We start from the raw sequence: 18863 nt of genomic DNA, 5'->3' as shown, positions 1-18863 counted from the left end.
CTTGAGAGACCATTTACACCCTCGGTGTACCTCAACAGTCTGTTGAGGATGATCTTCTCGAGCACCTTCCCCACCGTGTCAATCAAGCATATTGGTCTGTACGCCGACGGGTCACCGGGTGGTTTCCCCGCCTTTGGCAGTAGTACCAGGCTCTGCCTCTTCCACACAACTGGAAATACTCCCTCGTCCAGGCATATCTGCATAGCAGATCTGAACATACCGGGAGCCTCCAAGATTGCGACTTTGAGGGCCAGGTTTGGAACTCAGTCCGGACCTGGTGCCTTCCCCATTTTGCAATCCGTACAAGTTCCTCATCGGTTACTCTATCCTCATCGCCAGCCCCAATCCCCGGCTGTCCTACAAAAGGAGGCCATGGGCTAGGGTTGTGGCGCGGAAAGAGTCCCTCGATGATCCCCTCCAGCATCTGTGGAGATTGCTCCGTAGGAGCAATTACACCTCTTGTCTTCGCCATTACGATCCTGTAGGCATCACCCCACGGGTTCGCGTTGGCACTCTGACAGAATCCCTCAAAGCAGGCCTTTTTGCTTGCCCTTATCTCGGACTTCAGCGCGACTTTGGCGTCGTTCTTCACGCTCCTGCTCGGCACGTGCTCGCTGCATCCGCCTCCTGGCCCGTAGGCAGGCACGGCGCAGGTTCGCAATTGTTTGAGTCCACCAGTACGTCGGTGGTCACCCATTTCTAGGGTGTACTTTCCTAGGCATGGTCGCATCGCATGCACGCGAAAGCACCGCTACCAGTTCTTCCCCGCTTAGGCCGAGTAGGTTACGCTCACGACGGAGCGCCTCCCTAAGTACTTCGTCATTGAAGTACGATGTCTTCCACCTACGAGGGGCTTGACCTAGCCGCTTCCTCTACGCGCTGCCTGCTGTTGTTGTAGTCGATACTGTAGCGAACCGCCAGGTGGTCGCTGTGAGTGTAGGCATTGTCTACCCTCCAGTTCGAACTAATCGTTAGGCCAGAACTACAAAAAGTAACGTCGATAATCGACTCCGCTCCGTTTCGGCTGAAGGTACTTTTGGTACCAACATTAGCCAGATCGACATCTAGCACGGCCAGTGCCTCTAGCAGGATTTGACCTCGCTGGTTCGTGATACGGCTTCCTCATTCCACGGCCCAGGCATTGAAGTCACCCGCTATTACTACTGGCCTTCGCCCTGTCAGCACGGTCGTCATACAGTCCAGCGTCTGCGCGAACCGCTCGGTCGACCAACTCGGAGGCGCATAGCAGCTACAGAAGAGGACCCCGTTTACCTTGGCGATCACGAAGCCCTCGTAGGTAGTAGACACCAACTCATGAACGGGGTATTTACCCGTCGTCCATATCGCCGCCATTTTTCCGGATCCATCCAAGACCCAGTCAGATAGTCCTTTAGCATGACTCGTTTGTACTGGGTACATGAATCAGCTTTTTAGCTGAAATTTATTATGGATCAATTATCATCAAATTGTGCATGAAATAGCAAATTTACTCACATTTCTAGTCCATAAATGCAACATGCCACTGTCCAACAATTTTACATTAGATTGAAGTTCAACTTTAAATAACTTCAAGATATATTTTAACAGTTCAGTTATGTCTGCATGTACTAGGTAGGAACAAATTCTATTCAATTCATTATGCATGACAGATCGGTACGAATACTTGTGTGCTGTAGTTATTGTACACCACGGATTTATCCTGCATGTGGATCGTGTGACCCTATCGCACCGGGGAGCTGATTTCTCGTCGTTCGGAATAGGTACAATGCCGAGAGATGGAATAAGTTGTATAGATCTCAAGGAATGCTGAAGTTCTACCATAAGTTTAGTGCATCCCGCAAAGGCTTCGTGCAGGGATAATAACGGTTGATAACAGCTTGACGGACGGACGCAAGGTGATCGAAAAGTGAACGCAGCACTACAATAAACACCTGAATGGCGAAGACGATCACTACTTTAACGCCACACTCAAAGCCGTCTATTATCTGTGTTGCTGGGAGGAGTTCGGGCCATCATCTTGGAAAACACTTTTTGGAGTATGTTGCTCGCAAACTCAAAAGCTGTGTAAATTACATTGATTTTATGGTACATAAATGATACAACTTACAGATTTAGTCTCCTATTCACAGTTCAAACCCCACGAGTCTCATAGCACTAACTTCCTATGCTCAATCCTATAATTAGCTCTATTGATGATAAATTCATTAATTCAGACCCCTCTAGTGAACGGTATCAATTCCTACGGTAAATATTTCACTGTAATAAAAATATGGTTCGAATAACAGACATAGTACTTACTATTATCGATCAAGGTATACAGGTATGTTCCGTTTTTATCACGTTCCGATTTTGTCACGCTCCGATTTTGTCACGTTCCGATTTCGTCAACAAATTATTCCGTTTTTTTTCAACACAAAAAAATTATTATTTTTTTTTTTTTTTAATTCTCAAAATGTTTCGAATATAAACTAAATACTTATTTTAAAGCAATTGAAATGCTTTTTAATAGCCACAGAGTTGAATTTTCGTCATTTTATTAATATTGAGCATCTACGATACATGGTAAATGTCAAGTCATATACGAATAAATAAGGTTTGACTTCTTCTTATGCAATTATTCAATTTGAGTTTTCAAACGTACCATGTTCTGTTGGATAAGATTGGTCCATCTTTCTACAATCGAGAGTTGCTCTGGCCATGTCCTAACAAAACGTACTTAAAAGAGTTGCAGAGACCTCTCCTTATTCTTCGACCTTGTCATAGTTTGGACATTAACTTCTATCTCTCAAACTCGATAGCATTGCTCAAATTATAGCAATCAGCAATTGATTAGATCCTGTTCCAAGGGGTAGGGGAAGAGGTCCAGCAAAACTAAGCAATTTGTAGAATACTTGTTTTTGATTAATTATGATTCGTGGTTTACGGCTAATGAGCCGAGTTAAAGTTTGACAACTATCGAAAAACTAAACATTACATACGCTTTGCATTTGTTCATTTAATCCAATTGCAAAGTGTATGAAATGTTTAGTTTTTCAGTAGTTGTCAATCTGTAGAAGATTTTGTTGCCAGAACGGGCTGATAGACTTACATGATTATTTCACTCTTGCATTGGTCAAATGCTCTGACGTGTTTGAGTGAAGGAAACGATTTGTAAAATTATCTGTAATAACTGTGTTGGTTTTCCAGTGACAGTTGGTGACAGGTTCCCTTAACTTTTGGGAGCTCGCAATCTAAGCCAGCTATCTCCTCTCTCTCAGTTATTTAATATTATTTGTACTCAACAAAAAACTACAACTTAAGTTAGTTTATTGCCAGTCTATGTGTGGTCTTACGTACAGTTCTAAACGCAATGATAGCGGAACCGGTTCACCACCATGAATCACACCATCTCAACTAAGCTTTCAACGAACGAAAGTGAACCAAGTCTGGGTCGACAAGCATGCTACAGTTCATGCTGGCGAACTGGTTCCGCTTTCCGTTGCCGTTCCGCTATCATTGCGTTTGGGAATCCTTAAAGCTAAAAGGCGATGGTGGTGCTGTTCTAGATTGGCGATTAGTGCATCCTTGTCGAAGTTGGTGGTAATAACTTTAGAAGAAAGATCACCACAATCATTTTAATGTTAAATTTGGCAATTCAAAGCTCAGGAAACCGTAAACAGATAGAAAAATCCATGTAAATTTCAGCGTAAAATAATGCATATAAAGGGAATGCCAGATTTGTCGCAAATTTACATGACACATCGTGTAAAATTACACCAACATCATGTAAATTTATGCCAATTGTCGCGAAATCGGTTAGAGCCCATGCTAGATTACACGATGTCTAGCGGAAACTTACATGATGTTATTGTAATTTTACACGATGTGACGTGTGAATTTGCGACATTTCTGGCATTCCCTTCATGTGCATGATTTTACGCTGAAATTTACATGGATTTTTCTTTCTGTGTAAGTATTCATTTCAATTGCAAAACTTTCACAACATAACTCCACATTTAATCATCAATCGGTTGTGACCTGAGACGAGACTCGCGAAGACGGTCTTCTTTTTCTGTGATTGCTGAGATTTTTTTCTTATTCCACTTTGTGTTTATACCAATTATGCGGATGCTGTTCAAATCCTCACATGAACCTCTCAGCAAAAAATAATTGAGTTTGCATCACAGCGAATCATAAATAGCCGTTTGAGTGAAATTTCATGCCAGCAAACGTAGCAGACATTAGAAATAATTAATCTTCTGCTTAGGTTTATCAGCAACTTTGGAAAAAACTGCTCCACCGACTGAGGTTTTTAATAACAGTTTACTTTGAACACAATACTTTTCACTTTTTCAGTCATAAAAACGGTGGGCTGCATTTGACGTTTCGTGAGAGGGGAATCTGGGCTGCATATGACGTTGATATTTTTCCTCTTCGCGAGTCTCTCTCAGGTTGTGACCAAAAATGCAAAAAATGTACCGTAAAATGGGGTGAAGTTGATCACTTTTGAGAGATTCTGTTCTATAATTCCAAGTAGGATGCATGTATTATCATCCAAATATTTTTTAAACCTGTACTGAATGGATGTGTATCGAATTATACAAACGGAATTTTGACAAAATCTTGTCGTAATAAAAGAAACATTTTTCAGAATTGGAGTTCTTGATTCCGGGGTGATGTTGATCAGTTACTGCCGTAGGTTTCATAAATTAAAGAGATGTGTTATTCACTAAATTTGAGTTCACGAAATCCGAATCAAAACTCGAAAAATCCAATTTTTTTTGATAAATCGGTCAAATTTAGAATTAAATGTTATTAATTGCAGAATACATCACATTAAACGCCTAAAGATATGCAATTTTCTTCGAAATTAGTAACTCGCTCACTAAAAGAACATGGTGTTTCTCTGAAAATTAATTTTAATCCTCAATGCTAATTAAAAACTGGGTTCACTGGACATATCTGGAATGCATGAAACAGTTTATTTAAATGGTGTCTTTATACAGTTCATAAAACATTCCTAAAAATCTGTTTTCCATGGTATAATTATCTTGAATGTCAAACCGAATTTAGGAACATCAAGCGCAGCTATCAGGTAAAGCGACATCACATAAATTGTGATATTTGAAATCGGATCATAGCTCTCTTGACAGTTTATACATGAGGGTACGGGAATCAACTACACCCCGAATTACGGTACCTTGGCAAAAAAGCTCACAGTTGATAATTGCGGTAGTGTATATAAGAACTCTAAGATGAGAAGAAGGCTCTTTCTCAGTTGGGATGTAATGCCATAAAAAAGAAGAAGAAGAAGAAGAAGAAGGATGAGGATGAACAGTATAAAAAAGAAGTTGTTTCTTGTTTAATCTTTCTTTAAAAAAGTGATCAGCTTGCCTCACTTCATTGTAGATATTTTTACAAATATGGTGTACCTTGTGATGCATAGGACATTTATGTGATTATCGTTTCAATATTCTATATTACTTTTATTGAAATTCTAACTAAGAAAACTGAAACTATTAATGATTTATATCAAAATCATATTGATTGATAGGAATCTGCAATCAACTTTCATTACGAGCCTATAATAATAAACAATCTTAATGGTCGGCACAGCTCTTAAACGTCAATACTGTGCATTAATATGATGAAAATGTGTATTATCCTGACAAAACTGCAATTTTCATTTCAAATTTGTAAAATATTTTGTCTAAGAAAATTATTCCGTTTTTGTCAACTGAAAATCGCCGATCGTGTTGATAAAAACGGAACATACCTGTACCACTATTTCTATTTTTATTTCAGTTAATCTCAATTTAATTATCTAGCGAATCTCAATAATCTAAATTTTCATCATTACAATGCCGATAACATTCCAATATGTCAGCGCCCTGTGTTTATATTGGCCTAGCCATGCGCTTAGACATAGTCATGCACCACAGATAGCGTTCACACAAAAAAACCCTCTCACTCCCGGCATAACAACCTGTAACAAACAAGTTCGTGCGAAATTATCAAGCGGTTTCATCGACGGCCGCTCGACAACAGACCAGATAATTTGCATGCAACAAATTTTCCAGAAATGCCGCGAGTACTCGATCCCTACGTACCACCTGCTAATCGATTTCAAGGCAACATACGACAGTATGGACCCTGTAGAGATGTGGAGGATCATGGACAGTATGGACCTGGTATTGATATGGAGTATCGGACAGTGTTCAAAATTGCCTGAAGATTTCGGTAAAACACTTGTTTATATGAATTCCGTCGACAGGGACTTTCGTTCCTGCTCTTCAATATTGTGCATGCAGGTGTCATGCGGAGAGTCAAAATTTACAGTCGAGGTACGATTTTCACAGGATCTGGTCTGTTTGTTTGCTTTGCGGATGCTGTGGAAGAATATAGGGAGAAAAATGAAATGCAGATGTGTTGATTTAAAAAATCTGGAGAAATTTTGCTTGATTTGTGGGAAATATGTAGAGGAATTTCTGGAAGTCTGAAAAAAACTAGAACTAAAAACTAGAAAAAAAAAAACTAGAATTCCTGAAGCTTTTCCTTCACAAATCCAAAATTACATTGTTGGATAATAATCGCATAAGGGCACGTTGTAAGTATTCAAAGGAGAATTTCACATATCTAAATATAGCTTAACACGCATTTGCTGTATATGTTCAATGGCAATTTTATTGATCATTTTTATTCATACATAAAATAAACTTTGGATACTGATCTATCAACAAATGGCATCAGCCAACTAATCGATTATGCAAATGACTTAACGAGCTAATTGAATAATGAGTGCGGCGCACATTTCGAAAAATTCCATCGTATGGTGTCCGGTCGGTTGGTTCGGTATGCCCATCCCGCCGAACCCAATCGGAGGGGGCGGGGTAAGGCTCTCCATAATCACATCGTCTCCCTGTTCCACCTCGTCGTTGGTAAGAGATTTAAAATCCAGCAGGTAGCTTTTGGTGTCGACCTGATACAGCTGAAGGGACATTTTCACGTACTTATCATTGCGTGAATTATACTTGCGGACGCGCACATGATAGGGATTGATAATTTTCCATTCGAAATCGAGGGCCTTCATGGCACGATAAACTTCCAGCATGATATCGTTGGGTTTAGACTGGGACCGAATGCCGAGATGCCATTTGGCTCGTTTAACCGGTGTTCCGCGGTGTTTATCTATCGGTATGGCCGTCGCAGTAATGTTTGGCGATGGTATCGGGGCACTGCCAGTAGTGGCTGGTCTCTCTCTTAACGGGGCAATTCTTTCCGGATGAATAGAAGGCGACTTGAAGGGCTCATTCACAGGAGTATGTCGTTCCGGTTGGACCGGTGGTGCTGGCGGAGGACTCACTGCCACGTAGAAGTCCTTCAATTCTGCTTTGGCAGCTTCGTCAGCAATACGTTTATTATCAATAATCAAATGGTAAGCAATAGCAAGTTGATCATGTGGATCGCCACTCAGCAGAGCGTTGTGCACTTCCTGTTCCTTGACGCCGAATTTCTCGCAGACCTCTGCCACTGCATGTGTATCAATGACACTGCTGTCCTGTTCCACTGGGGAAGGAAACAAATAGGCCGGTAGATCCTTCTGGAACCATTCGTGCTTCTTGATTTCTTCAACAGTTGCTCTTTTGAGCGGATCGACTTGCAACATCTGGCACAGTAAGCTCACCACTTGCTTGTTCAAGTATTCCGGGATGGGGAATATGCCAGATTTGATTTTTCTGAACAGCGTCGGAACGTGCTCATCATCGAATGGGAGAGTTCCGCAAAGCAAAGCGTACAAAATAACACCACAGGACCAGATGTCCACTTCGGGACCAGCATATAGCTTTCCCGAGATTACTTCCGGCGCAGCATAGTTGGGCGATCCACATGAAGTCCGCAGGAACTCTCCATCCAGCATCATGTTGGAAAGTCCGAAATCGGCAATCTGAAAGAAAAATAGTAATAGTTTTGTAAGATAACGATAAACTTTGTAGGATAGAGCAAAAATTACAACAGGTACAAAACATAGTATATTCCTCAGTCAAGCAAACCTCTTTTTAAAATCTAATTTTGACGCATGATCTCTGAAGTCTATATTTTAACTCTCTAATTTTCGGTTTGGGCAATGATTTATTTTTCTTCGCAAATTTATGAATTTTGGTTTTTGATTTTTATTATTTTTATTTTTGAACATCCCTATCCTTTTAATTTTTTTCTTGATGCATTTTCTGGATACTGATTTTTGACAATAAGGGGCGGTCCATTAATTACGTAAGACAATTTTGACAGTTTTTAGATCCCCCCCTTCCCCTATGGTAAGATTTTTTGTATGAAAGTTAAAAATAATTTGTTTGGCGCGTAAGAAATCTCGAACCCCCCCTCCCCCTATAAGCCCTTACGTAATTAATGGACGGCCCCTAATAAAATTTGAGGTTTTACTATACTTTTGAAAATATGATTGTTTTAATTTTTTACTGGAACATTTTTTATTTTCCGTGTAACTAACGGAAAAACAGATTTGAAATCATTTCAATACCATCAGGCTCTTCTTCTGTGATAGGTTGATCGTAGAAAAATATAAAAGGTACGATTTTTTATAATACACGTTAAATGAATCCCAGGTATTTGTAGGTTATATAAGAATACAATTTTTCAAACAATTTTTAATAATACAAATAAGTTTCAAAAATCATAAAAACTTTTCTTATATGCGTGTTATGAGTTAAGGTTTAAGCCGAAAATAAAATCATTTTAATTTCCGAGCTATGAAAAAATACACAAAATTCCAAAGTGTACCCCGTCTAAAGGCGGGGTTGGGTATTAGAGGGTTAATCAAAATGGTCTCTAAAGACACACTTTACCCTAGTCTACTAACAGTTAATCCTGGTGCTAAGTTCTAGCGGCTCCAGAGAAACCTTTAGAAACTATTACGCGACTATGCCAGAAGTGCTTTTTTGCCAGTAGCGATAGGGGTAGTACTGGGACTTTTAATCTGCCCCAAGCTCCTTTCCCAACATTTGCTTTTATAAGCCTCTTTTACGTTCATCACACATACGTTCCTAAGCAATGTTGTTCAAACGGTCACTGTGTACCCTAGCAGCAATCAGTCCTTGCCGTAATTTTGCAGTCTAGTATTCCAGACTACTATAATAAGATAGATTTTATTACCATTTGCCATCTGTTATCATTACTATATAATTGAAGGATAATCAAACTACCATTTAGCATTACGATCAAGAAAGTTACAGTAGAAAAATAAATCACTTCGATCAATGCTACCTGCACTTGCTTGTTTGCATGTTTAGAGAATTTTTTGCAGAATGTATTATAACCTTTACTTTAACTAGTAGGGTTCATATTAGTATTATTTGTGCTTATTCTGCGCGGCGTGTGAGTCGAGACGAGTCGTTCTCACCTCGAGTAACGTGAGGCGACTAATGTTAATCAAATGGGAGCGAGTCGACAATTGTCACCTCATTCGACTCGTGTCACCTCACACGCCGCGCAGAATAGGCATGTGTTTTTAACAAAACTATCACAATCGCTTTCAATGCCATGTACAAATTTTCATCACCATATATTTCTTCAAATTATCATTATTAGCAACCTCACAATGCAGTGTAATGTGTAATGCAGAGTTCCACAAAACACCCATTCTTATGTTGCATTATAACACGATTGATCACACTTCTTCTTCTTTCTGGCGTTACGTCCCAACTGGGGCAAATCCTGCTTCTCAGATTAGTGTTCTTATGAGCACTTCCACAGTTATTGACTGAGAGCTTTCTTTGCCGATTGACCATTTTTACATGTGAATATTGTGTGACAGGTACGAAGATACTCTATGCCCTGGGAATCGACAAAATTTCCTTTACGAAAAGATCCTCGACCAGCGGGATTCGAACCCACGACCCTCAGCATGGTCATGCTGCATAGCTGCGCGGTTAAAGCTACGGCTATCTGGACCCCTTTCCGATTGATCACACGTTAGCTTCGAAACTTAACCACCATTGCTGATCAGTACAAAGGGTGCTACTGGTTTATAAATAACTACTAAGCCCTGGCGGTCCCTCCGTTCGTATTGGAAAGGAGATATGTTTCACTGACGGATATAATTATGGTGCACCTTCTACTTTCACACTAAGCTCTTACGGTGAATTTCACCGTAATCTCAACAGCTGAACAGTTCGGTGAAATAAAACACCGTAATTCCGTCGAAATTTTACGGATTCCGGTGATTTTTAACGGAATACTGTAAAAATTTACCGTACTCCGTTAATTTATTTCACCGAACTGTTCAGCTGTTGAGATTTTACAGGAATCCGTAAAATAATTTAAGTGTGTTGGAACCGTCAAACCCTGTGATAGTGGCCAGGGACTACGCGACTATGCCACAAGTTCTTATTGATATTTTTCTCAGATTCCGAGTAAATTCTGCAGAGATTCCTTCTGGAACACTTTCAGGTACTCGTTCAGGGACGCGACTACCTACAGTAATTTTCACAGGAATTATTCTGAATAAATTTTAGCGATTATCCCAGGATTTTCTCCACATGTTTTTTTCACTGGTTCTGTCACCGATTTTTCCAGTTGTTACTTTTACGAGATATTCCACGGATTCTACAAGAATTCGTCCACAAAAGTTTACTCCAAAGTTTTTGAAAAAAATCGTGTTGGCATTTCCCAACAAACCCTACAATAATTCCTAAGTCATTTTGTTTAAATTTATTCCAGGGATGTTCAGGATTGTTTTAAAATGTATCTACGATTACTCTCAGGAATCGCTTCAAAAAAAAAAAATGTCAGGCATTATTCGATGAAATCTGTTTTAATTTTTTTTTAGGAATTCCTCAATAAATTCGACCTAGTATTCCTTACTAAGTTTCTCTCGGCATTTCTCCTGCATTTCATGAAATTATTATTGCAACGAATATTTTTTAAATAAAATTTACAAATTGTCATGGGTTTTTCACAACTTCATTCAAGGTTCCACGTCAGATAATACTACAGTAATTGGGTTGTTCAGCGATGAAATATTTACAAGTTTTCGTAACTTGATCGAAAGAGCACATTTTTCAAACTCTAACATAATTTAATTGCGCGTTAATATCTTAATTTGGACATTATAAATGATTAATATACCGTGATGCATCATTACCCGGACACTCAAGCGACGCCAAAAGTTCAAACGCTGGTTTAAATATTTTTTCTGTCACAATTAGTATAAGGGGTCATGCACAAATTACGTCACGCTCCGAGGGGGGGAGGGGGTCAAGCCAAGCGTGACAAGCCTTACAAAAATTTTGGAGGGCTCATACAAAAAACGTGACAAAGGGGGGAGAGGTGGTCAAAAAAGTTGAAATTTAGCGTGACAAAATTTGTGTACCATCCCTAAGTGTTACTGATGTTCACATAGGTACACGTCAAAACTTTGAGTTTGGGACAAAAAATACAGTTAAAAATACAAGTTGACCATGTAAAATGTTAAATAATTGTTGCATGTCGTGTTCTTAAATCCAAACACATGCACCAAAAAGCCGGACGGGTTTGAATCGAAATCCGGACAGAAGCGATTTGGTTGACAATGCATATGAAATACTGGTTAAAGGCACATCATTCGAGCCTAAAATCTCCAATATAATAAAGTAAGATGCATACGTGTGTTTAAAAAACAATTTACAATTTTTTAACCTGCACCCCATGCCAACAGCCTGCATTCTAGGTTCCCTGGAATGATTCACAATATCAACACTTTTCTTGAGTAAATCCATTGTCTGTTTACTTCTTACATTTGTTATCGTGTAATTATACAGTTTTGAGGTAACTCACATTAAAATATTTTCCAGACGCTCAATAAATATGAGGTTTTTACGGCATGTCCAGGTTAATCATCACAAGCCTATAAATCCGGACTGCGGGCAAGGCGCTTTTTTCACACCACAAATGCTTATTTGCACAAGTTTTCCCACTTTTTCGTGCACTACAATTGAGAACTATAATTCCATACACTTTTCAGAGACGTACAAATTAAAATTGTATTATTTAGTAGCTTCATTGTAAGCCGAGAGTGTCTCACTTCACTATTGGATTTGGTTTTTTGGAGATACGACGTCTAACTGGGGCAGCCAATTTGTTTTTATTTTTTTATATTTCATAGCAAAGGATTACCGTCAAGTCACCAGTCAAAAAAAAAAAAAAGAAACACCAAAAATTAACATTTTTCATTTTAACGTTCGAGTATCAAATTTTTCATAATTTCCACAAGATTTCGCTGTAGATACTTCAAGTAAGATGTATTTCATCGTATGAACCATGAGATTTTATGTAAAGAAGATTTTTTTTATTGTGTTTCAGTCGAAACACAAGTGCACGGTGAATGGACCCTTTTCAATATCTATGGTTCATATTACCGTGCATTAGTATAAAAGGATTGAAACTCGCGGAACATTACTAAAGGACCTATCTAACATTGAGAGGCTCTCTTTGTTTACTTTCTCTTTAATTAATAACTGTGTCACATTAATCTCTTCTGTTGCGTTTTTTGTATGAAACGCTAGTCAAGGAAATTGACTTTCGATCTATAGTGAAAAACTTCCCAAAATCTTTAGTGTTCCACTGTTATAATCGAAAGAGAACGAGAGAGGAGAGAATCTCTCATTTGTACATAGGTCCTTTAGTAATGTTCCGCGAGAAATGATTGGGTAATATTGGATTTATTGTTATGTCGTGATTAAACTACTTCATTTTTAGTTTTTGAGCGAATATGAAATGGTTTGGACAATACAGTCAAACCTCCTATAACGATTTGGATGAAAAAATAATGATTTAGCCATCTTTTCATTTTCTATGGCTTTTATTGTAAAATTAGATTGGAATACCCTTAAAAGTGAGTGCGCACACTACTAGCAACATATTTGCTCCTCCAACAACGTTTCTTCAAGATACAAAATTAAATCACGTCGAAAACTATACGCACGGTAAATGGTGCACCAGCGTGCACAGTGAATGGTGACATAGAACGGTACGAGGCGACCTTAACATGATATTTGTAAACATAATTTTTGAGTATTTTTTTGTTATGCATCACTGATTTAAGATTTTTCCCTGAATTATGGTACAATTTCACGCTTTGTAGCGGTATTCTAGTTCGCTTCTAATGATTTGGAAAAAAGATATAATATTTCGAAGTGCAGATTTTTTTAAATGCACGGTGAATGGTAGCTTGACGGTACTAGATGGAACTGTGAATTAAAATGAAGAGCAATATTGATCGCTATGAATAAAAATTATACATCTACATTTTTTGTTTGATTTCATATTTAATTTGATGAATACAATCAGAGTGTCCGGATATTGGTTCCGTCCGGATTTTGATTCACCACGGTATATTTCAATCAGTGAACTCAATGACATTTATGTTTGCATAATGACAGCTCGTCCCATAGTAAAATTTGCAGAGGGGTGATTCACAAGGGATTTTCATGCTGACTTTATACGTGTTTTAAAAATAATTCCAGGGCATGTAAAATTATGAAACTTTGGGTTCTGGTTCAATGTTTAATGTAGAATCAGAATATATATTAAAAAAACTGGATACCCCTTCAACAAGCCAATTGTTACAATCCGATCATTGATATAAAAATTTCTTCAGGTATTGTTTTTATATTTCTTCAAAAATTTTGTAGGACGATGTTTCTTTTAAATCAAATTAGCTATTTATTTAGAGAATCCTTAAAAGAATTTTATAAAGAATCAAGGAGTTCCTTCAGACAATATCGTAGGCATGTTTCATCAGAAATTTCTGTAGAATTAAGATATTCCTCGCGGATTTTTTCAAATTTTTCTTCAAACATTCCTTGATGAATCATAGGAAAAAAAATTGAAGACTTCCTTAGGAATTAAAAATAAAAATAATTTGAAGAATTTTGAATTCTTCAAGATGTTCTAAACGGAAACGCTGGAGAATGTCCGAAGGAAATCAATGGATAAATTTCTGGTAAACTTGGAGCTTCCTTGAAGAATGTAACGATCTTTGGAGGGAAATGATCTTTGGAATAAATCCAGATTTAATTCGTGAAGGTATCTTTTTCTTCTTTTTTGGCGTTACGTCCCTTGTTGATACTCGATTTTACGGGGAAAAAATCCGGGAAGAGTAGTACTACAGTAGAATACACATCCTGCATTAATGATTTCGTTGAAGAATCGTTTCCAAGAATACTTAAGTTCCCCTTAATGGAATATATTCCTATATTGTTGAATATCATGAAAAATAATCCATTATTATCATTTCCAGAAAATGTTCTCTGGCTGAAAATCTCTCTAATAAAGATAAAATAAAAAAAAATATTTCCAGAACTTACCTTAACGTGCCTATTATGATCCAGTAGCAGATTCTCCGGTTTCAAATCGCGATGCACAATCATATGGCGATGGCAATAGTCCACCCCGGAAATGATTTGCTGGAAGAACCGTCTCGCTTCCGATTCCTGCAGTTTGCCATTGTTCACGATGTAGTCGAACAGCTCTCCCCCGCTGACATATTCCATAATCATAAATATATCGGTCGGAGTGGATATCACCTGATACAGCTTAATTATGTGCGGATGTCGGAATAGCTTCAGGTTCTGAATCTCGCGACGAATTTTTCCCACCACATCCAAGCTTTTGATCTTCTGGCGGTTCAGGATTTTTACGGCGACCTTGTGTTTCGTTACCTGGTGTTCGCCGATTTTGACCTTCCCGAAGGTCCCCGTTCCCAAGGTGGCCCCCAGGATATAATGACCTATCTTTACCAGCGGCTGAGCCGTGGTCGTTCCCTTGTCGGTCATTGCGTCGCCCTTTTGACTAGACTAGATGGATTGAGATAAAAAATGTTAAGATCTCATTTAAAGCATCGAAACCAAGGCTGATCTTACCTCCCAACCAATGTTTCAATTATGCCCCACAAGATGCATAAATCTTTGAACTAGTACATCACTTTACTATAGCAATATTTTGCTAAAAAAATCGACTCGAAAAAATCAAAACGAATGTTCTTTTATTTTGTTCAATGAAAAAATTTTCTCACGCAAACCACCAGACGGCCCCTGACAGACACACTTCAAAGTTCGACCAAACTTCAGACTGAGCTTTTTAGTCCAGCGATACCACACGGGAAACAAAAATTATGGGCCGTATGAATAAAAAATAGAAATAATATTGTAAGTTCGCGGTCAATCGTTTTCAATGCATTTCGGCGAAGTTGGATTTTTCTCGGCATCCATGCCAGATACCCTACTTCGGAAGTAAGGCGCATTCGAGCGCTTCCAGATGCGAATTGAATGCACAAACTTCCGAAGTTAGGTATCTCCCATAGGTTCTGAGGAAAACCCAACTTCGGCGAGGAACCATTTCTAACTTTTTACCGCGCCGACAATAAACCATAGAAGAAGAATGTCGCTGGCGTCGCAGTAGGAACATATTTTGCTGGCGGAGATAGGCGGGGCTATAAATGTCAACGTGAAATTGTATGCAGTTTGACACTTATGTACCCAACATGTTTCTGAGCGAGAACAAAGGGAAAACTAGCGACATTATTCTTCTATAGTTTATTATTTCTATTGAATAAAATGTAGTAAAATTGAGTTTACTACATTCTCGGTAGTAAACGCTATATGTGGAACACGAGTGGAAATGTTTGTGTCATTTTCCTTTCTAAACCTTTCGAACATACTACAAACAACGCATTGCTACACTCAGGCAAATGGACTATCGATAAACATAGGAACCCCTTTATGAAAATTCGCCACAAGGAATCGGGTTGAAATTCATAAACTTATTACAAGTAATAGGGTCCTAAAGCCATGGGCGTAAATAGCCATCAGACTTGAGGGGGGCCACGGCCCCTTCTCATGAGAGATAAAAGTCGTAAAGGATTTAGATAACTTAACAATGCTTGTTTCGATAATATTTGTGAACCGATTATAGTCGCGTACTTTCATACAGAGGTAGATTAAAACCTAAAAATCGTCCAAAACCGACTGATCAACTTTCTTAGATACAAAATGTCACTTTTATGGAAAAATAGTAAAAATTTATTTAAAAATCTATGTTTTCGTTTTATATTGCCAAGATGACGTATTCAACCCAATCTTATATTTAGATCTCGAATAGAATACAAGGATTTAAAAGCAGATTATAATCAGGATTTACCTTTCCAATTCGATTTGAACTAGATGTTTGAAAAGTTATAAAACAAGATAAAAATGTAAATGTAACACCCAAGCCTTTGAAAAAAAAAAATGCTTGCTAGTTTGAAAATATGGATTATTGTTGCTCAACATTTCTGTAGCAAACGATTCATTTCTCTGAACCTCTCGAATACAAAATTTGAACATAGGATTAAATAATACCTTTTTTTGTTAGAGTTAAAAACTTTAAATCCTAAGGCTGCTTGGCTACCATCATATTGAATGATTGAAGTTTTTTTGTATTCAAATAAAGCTGTTGTCAGAAAATTCGTACGATAACAGTTATTTGAAGAAAAAGGATGGAAGGTATTTTGCTCATGGATTTATTAATATCCAATCATAGTAAGGCAGAGCAAAACTTCGACCTTAGTGGTATAATCAATTTTTTTATAAAAACAATAACCTTCAACATATTTGCTACAATTTCGCTGATTGTCTTAAACAAACTTTTGCCTCATCGGTGGGGCTCGACACTTTTACGATAGACATACTTTATATAAACTTATGTTTACAGATAAATACACTCTAATTTTTCATCAAAAAATTGCCCAACGCCCAAAAAAACGTTTTTTGCAAAACTAGGTGAAAATGTGAAATTTGACTTTTTCGCACGATCAGGCAAATTTCGCTAAACTTGAAGATAATATGTGAATTTAGGGTAATTAGTAAATTTCTCTGCTAGATTATATGGGTCGAACTTTTAGCCTGCTGATTCGAACTTTTGACACACTATGGGCAAAAAATTGATTCCAAGCAATTATGTAGTTATTAATACATTTCAAATCATCCTTATGATGCATAAAAACGCCCTTACATAAAAAATCGAAGAAAATTTTATCCTTATTGTATGCACCGGTCCTCCACCGATGTAAACAAATGCATAGAGGGACCTGTTACATGAAAAGGCCTATGAAAGATTGATAAAAAATTATGTTTACGTCAAAAAACAAGAAATTGCCATTATTTTACCAAATCATAATCGACTCTTATAATATTTATAGTGAAAGTCTCTTACATGGACACTATAGCATTTATAAGCTTTGATTTGATTTGAGCTAGATCCCAAATCGAATCCTAAACATTCGATTTCTTATCATTATCGTTATTATACAAATAACGCAACGTCTTCTAATTACAAAAAATTTACATGAATGCATATATATTTATAACGAAAATAACATCTCTGAACCGAATTGATGTGGTTCCCATTCTGGAGATAGTCACTTATGATTTAAAAAGTTATAGTGGCGACTTCATTTGGAAGCGAAGTGAAGCTGTTCTTCTCGAAATGAATTAGCCCAGGGTTAAAAATCTCGTTAACAAAGACAAACAAAAAAAATGATGTTATGTCCATATAAACTACGTAAGACGCCAACAAAATTGGCGCAAGAAAAAATAATAAAAATAAATAAAAAAAAAAAGGTCATATTATACATAAACACTTATAGAAGAATTAAAATCGTGTCTTAAAACAATCTTCAGTATAAATAAGGTTTACGTTTATTCTACAGAAACAAATAGTAACATGGTCTTACAATCTTTCCAATCAAAAAACTTCAGAAAATTGGTGTCAACATAGCATTGAAAATTGTTGCGACATTTACGATTTTACATGGTTCGATGTGGTTTTTTGTACGAATCCGCCACTAACTTACTATATGTAAAGAAATTTCAATGTTCACATTTGAATGCAACTGCTTCACTGTCATCTACGTACGAACTGCTACGCTTACTGCACAATTGTTTATTTTCGAGATTTTTTTTTGTAGAATCTCATACACAAACATTTTCCAGTAACAACGATTCGTTTTAGATAATTGATCACAAAATATCGCAGCTTGTTTTAAAATATGAAAAGACTTTGGTTTTCTAATTAACAATACCACTACAAATGGATCAAGCCAGTTCTTATAGTTCTAAAACAAACAAGACAAAAAGGAAACAGTATGGCAGTATGTGACGTTTTAAAATTACATATTGCTATTGCCTGTCAAACAATGATCATCCATAAATTCATATTCAAAATGCATTTAATGCGTCTAGTATCATAAGTGGGCTTCGTGGCCATGCGGTTAGTATCGTCAGGCATTTAGCCGCATCGTGTCAAGGAGTGTGGGTTCGATTCCCGCTTCAGTCCGGAAAACTTTTCGAGAGGAATGTTTTCCGACTGTGCCACTGGGCGTTGCATGCTAGTCCGTTGTCTAGTGTGGTGCTTCCTTCAAAGGACAAATCCGTCCACTGGAAGCATTAACGTGTTGGTGTCTAAGTGTTTGATACTAAAAACTAGTTTTAACTATATTGTCATTTCTTCTCCATTTTTTTCGGGGGAGCCAAGGCCATGGCTCGGGGGGGCCAGGCCCCCCCCTGGTCCCTCCCTATTTACGCCAATGCCTAAAGCCCTGTCCTGATTTTAGTGCCAAACGCTTAAGTTTAGGCCAAAAACACATGTTTACTCAATTTTCCAATGTTTTCCGTTGGTTTAAGTCCGAAAAACATTTTTTTTTATGTTTATCTTGTTTTTATTCAACAACACAAAAGAGCATGTTACATCAACTACTTTAGCAATTTTTCCCGCTCAAATAACGGCTATATCAAGTTTAAACATTAATTTTAAAATTGGGTCCATAAATGAACCTTGGCACTTGAGATCATGTT

The 18863-nt window shown here is 37.8% G+C and overlaps 1 protein-coding gene across 1 annotated transcript; it reads right to left on the bottom strand.

Annotated features, from left to right (window-relative positions):
• Nucleotides 1-6636: 6636 nt before the first annotated feature.
• Nucleotides 6637-15076, bottom strand: LOC5568845 (5'-AMP-activated protein kinase catalytic subunit alpha-2). Its single transcript, XM_001652522.2, has 3 exons — nt 14895-15076; nt 14340-14828; nt 6637-7924 (listed from the first exon to the last, which is right to left on the bottom strand). Exons 2-3 carry the CDS (start codon nt 14805-14807, stop codon nt 6755-6757), a joined length of 1638 nt encoding a protein of 545 aa, XP_001652572.1. The 5' UTR covers nt 14808-14828; nt 14895-15076; the 3' UTR covers nt 6637-6754.
• Between the last annotated feature and the right edge of the window lie 3787 nt (nt 15077-18863).

The sequence above is a fragment of the Aedes aegypti genome, chromosome 3, assembly GCF_002204515.2.
Source record: "Aedes aegypti strain LVP_AGWG chromosome 3, AaegL5.0 Primary Assembly, whole genome shotgun sequence".
NCBI lineage: Eukaryota > Metazoa > Arthropoda > Insecta > Diptera > Culicidae > Aedes > Aedes aegypti.
The sequence above is the reverse complement of the archived record's forward strand: the minus strand, read 5'-3'. Positions and strand labels throughout refer to the sequence as shown.

What these genes read in the sequence shown, in the direction of transcription:
- LOC5568845 (XM_001652522.2), bottom strand. Translation starts at nt 14,807, where the DNA reads ATGACCGACAAGGGAACGACCACGGCTCAGCCGCTGGTAAAGATAGGT. An exon ending in ATCATAATAGGCACGTTAAG is followed by an intron (nt 7,925 to 14,339) that starts GTAAGTTCTGGA and finishes TTTTTCTTTCAG; the next exon opens with ATTGCCGATTTCGGACTTTC.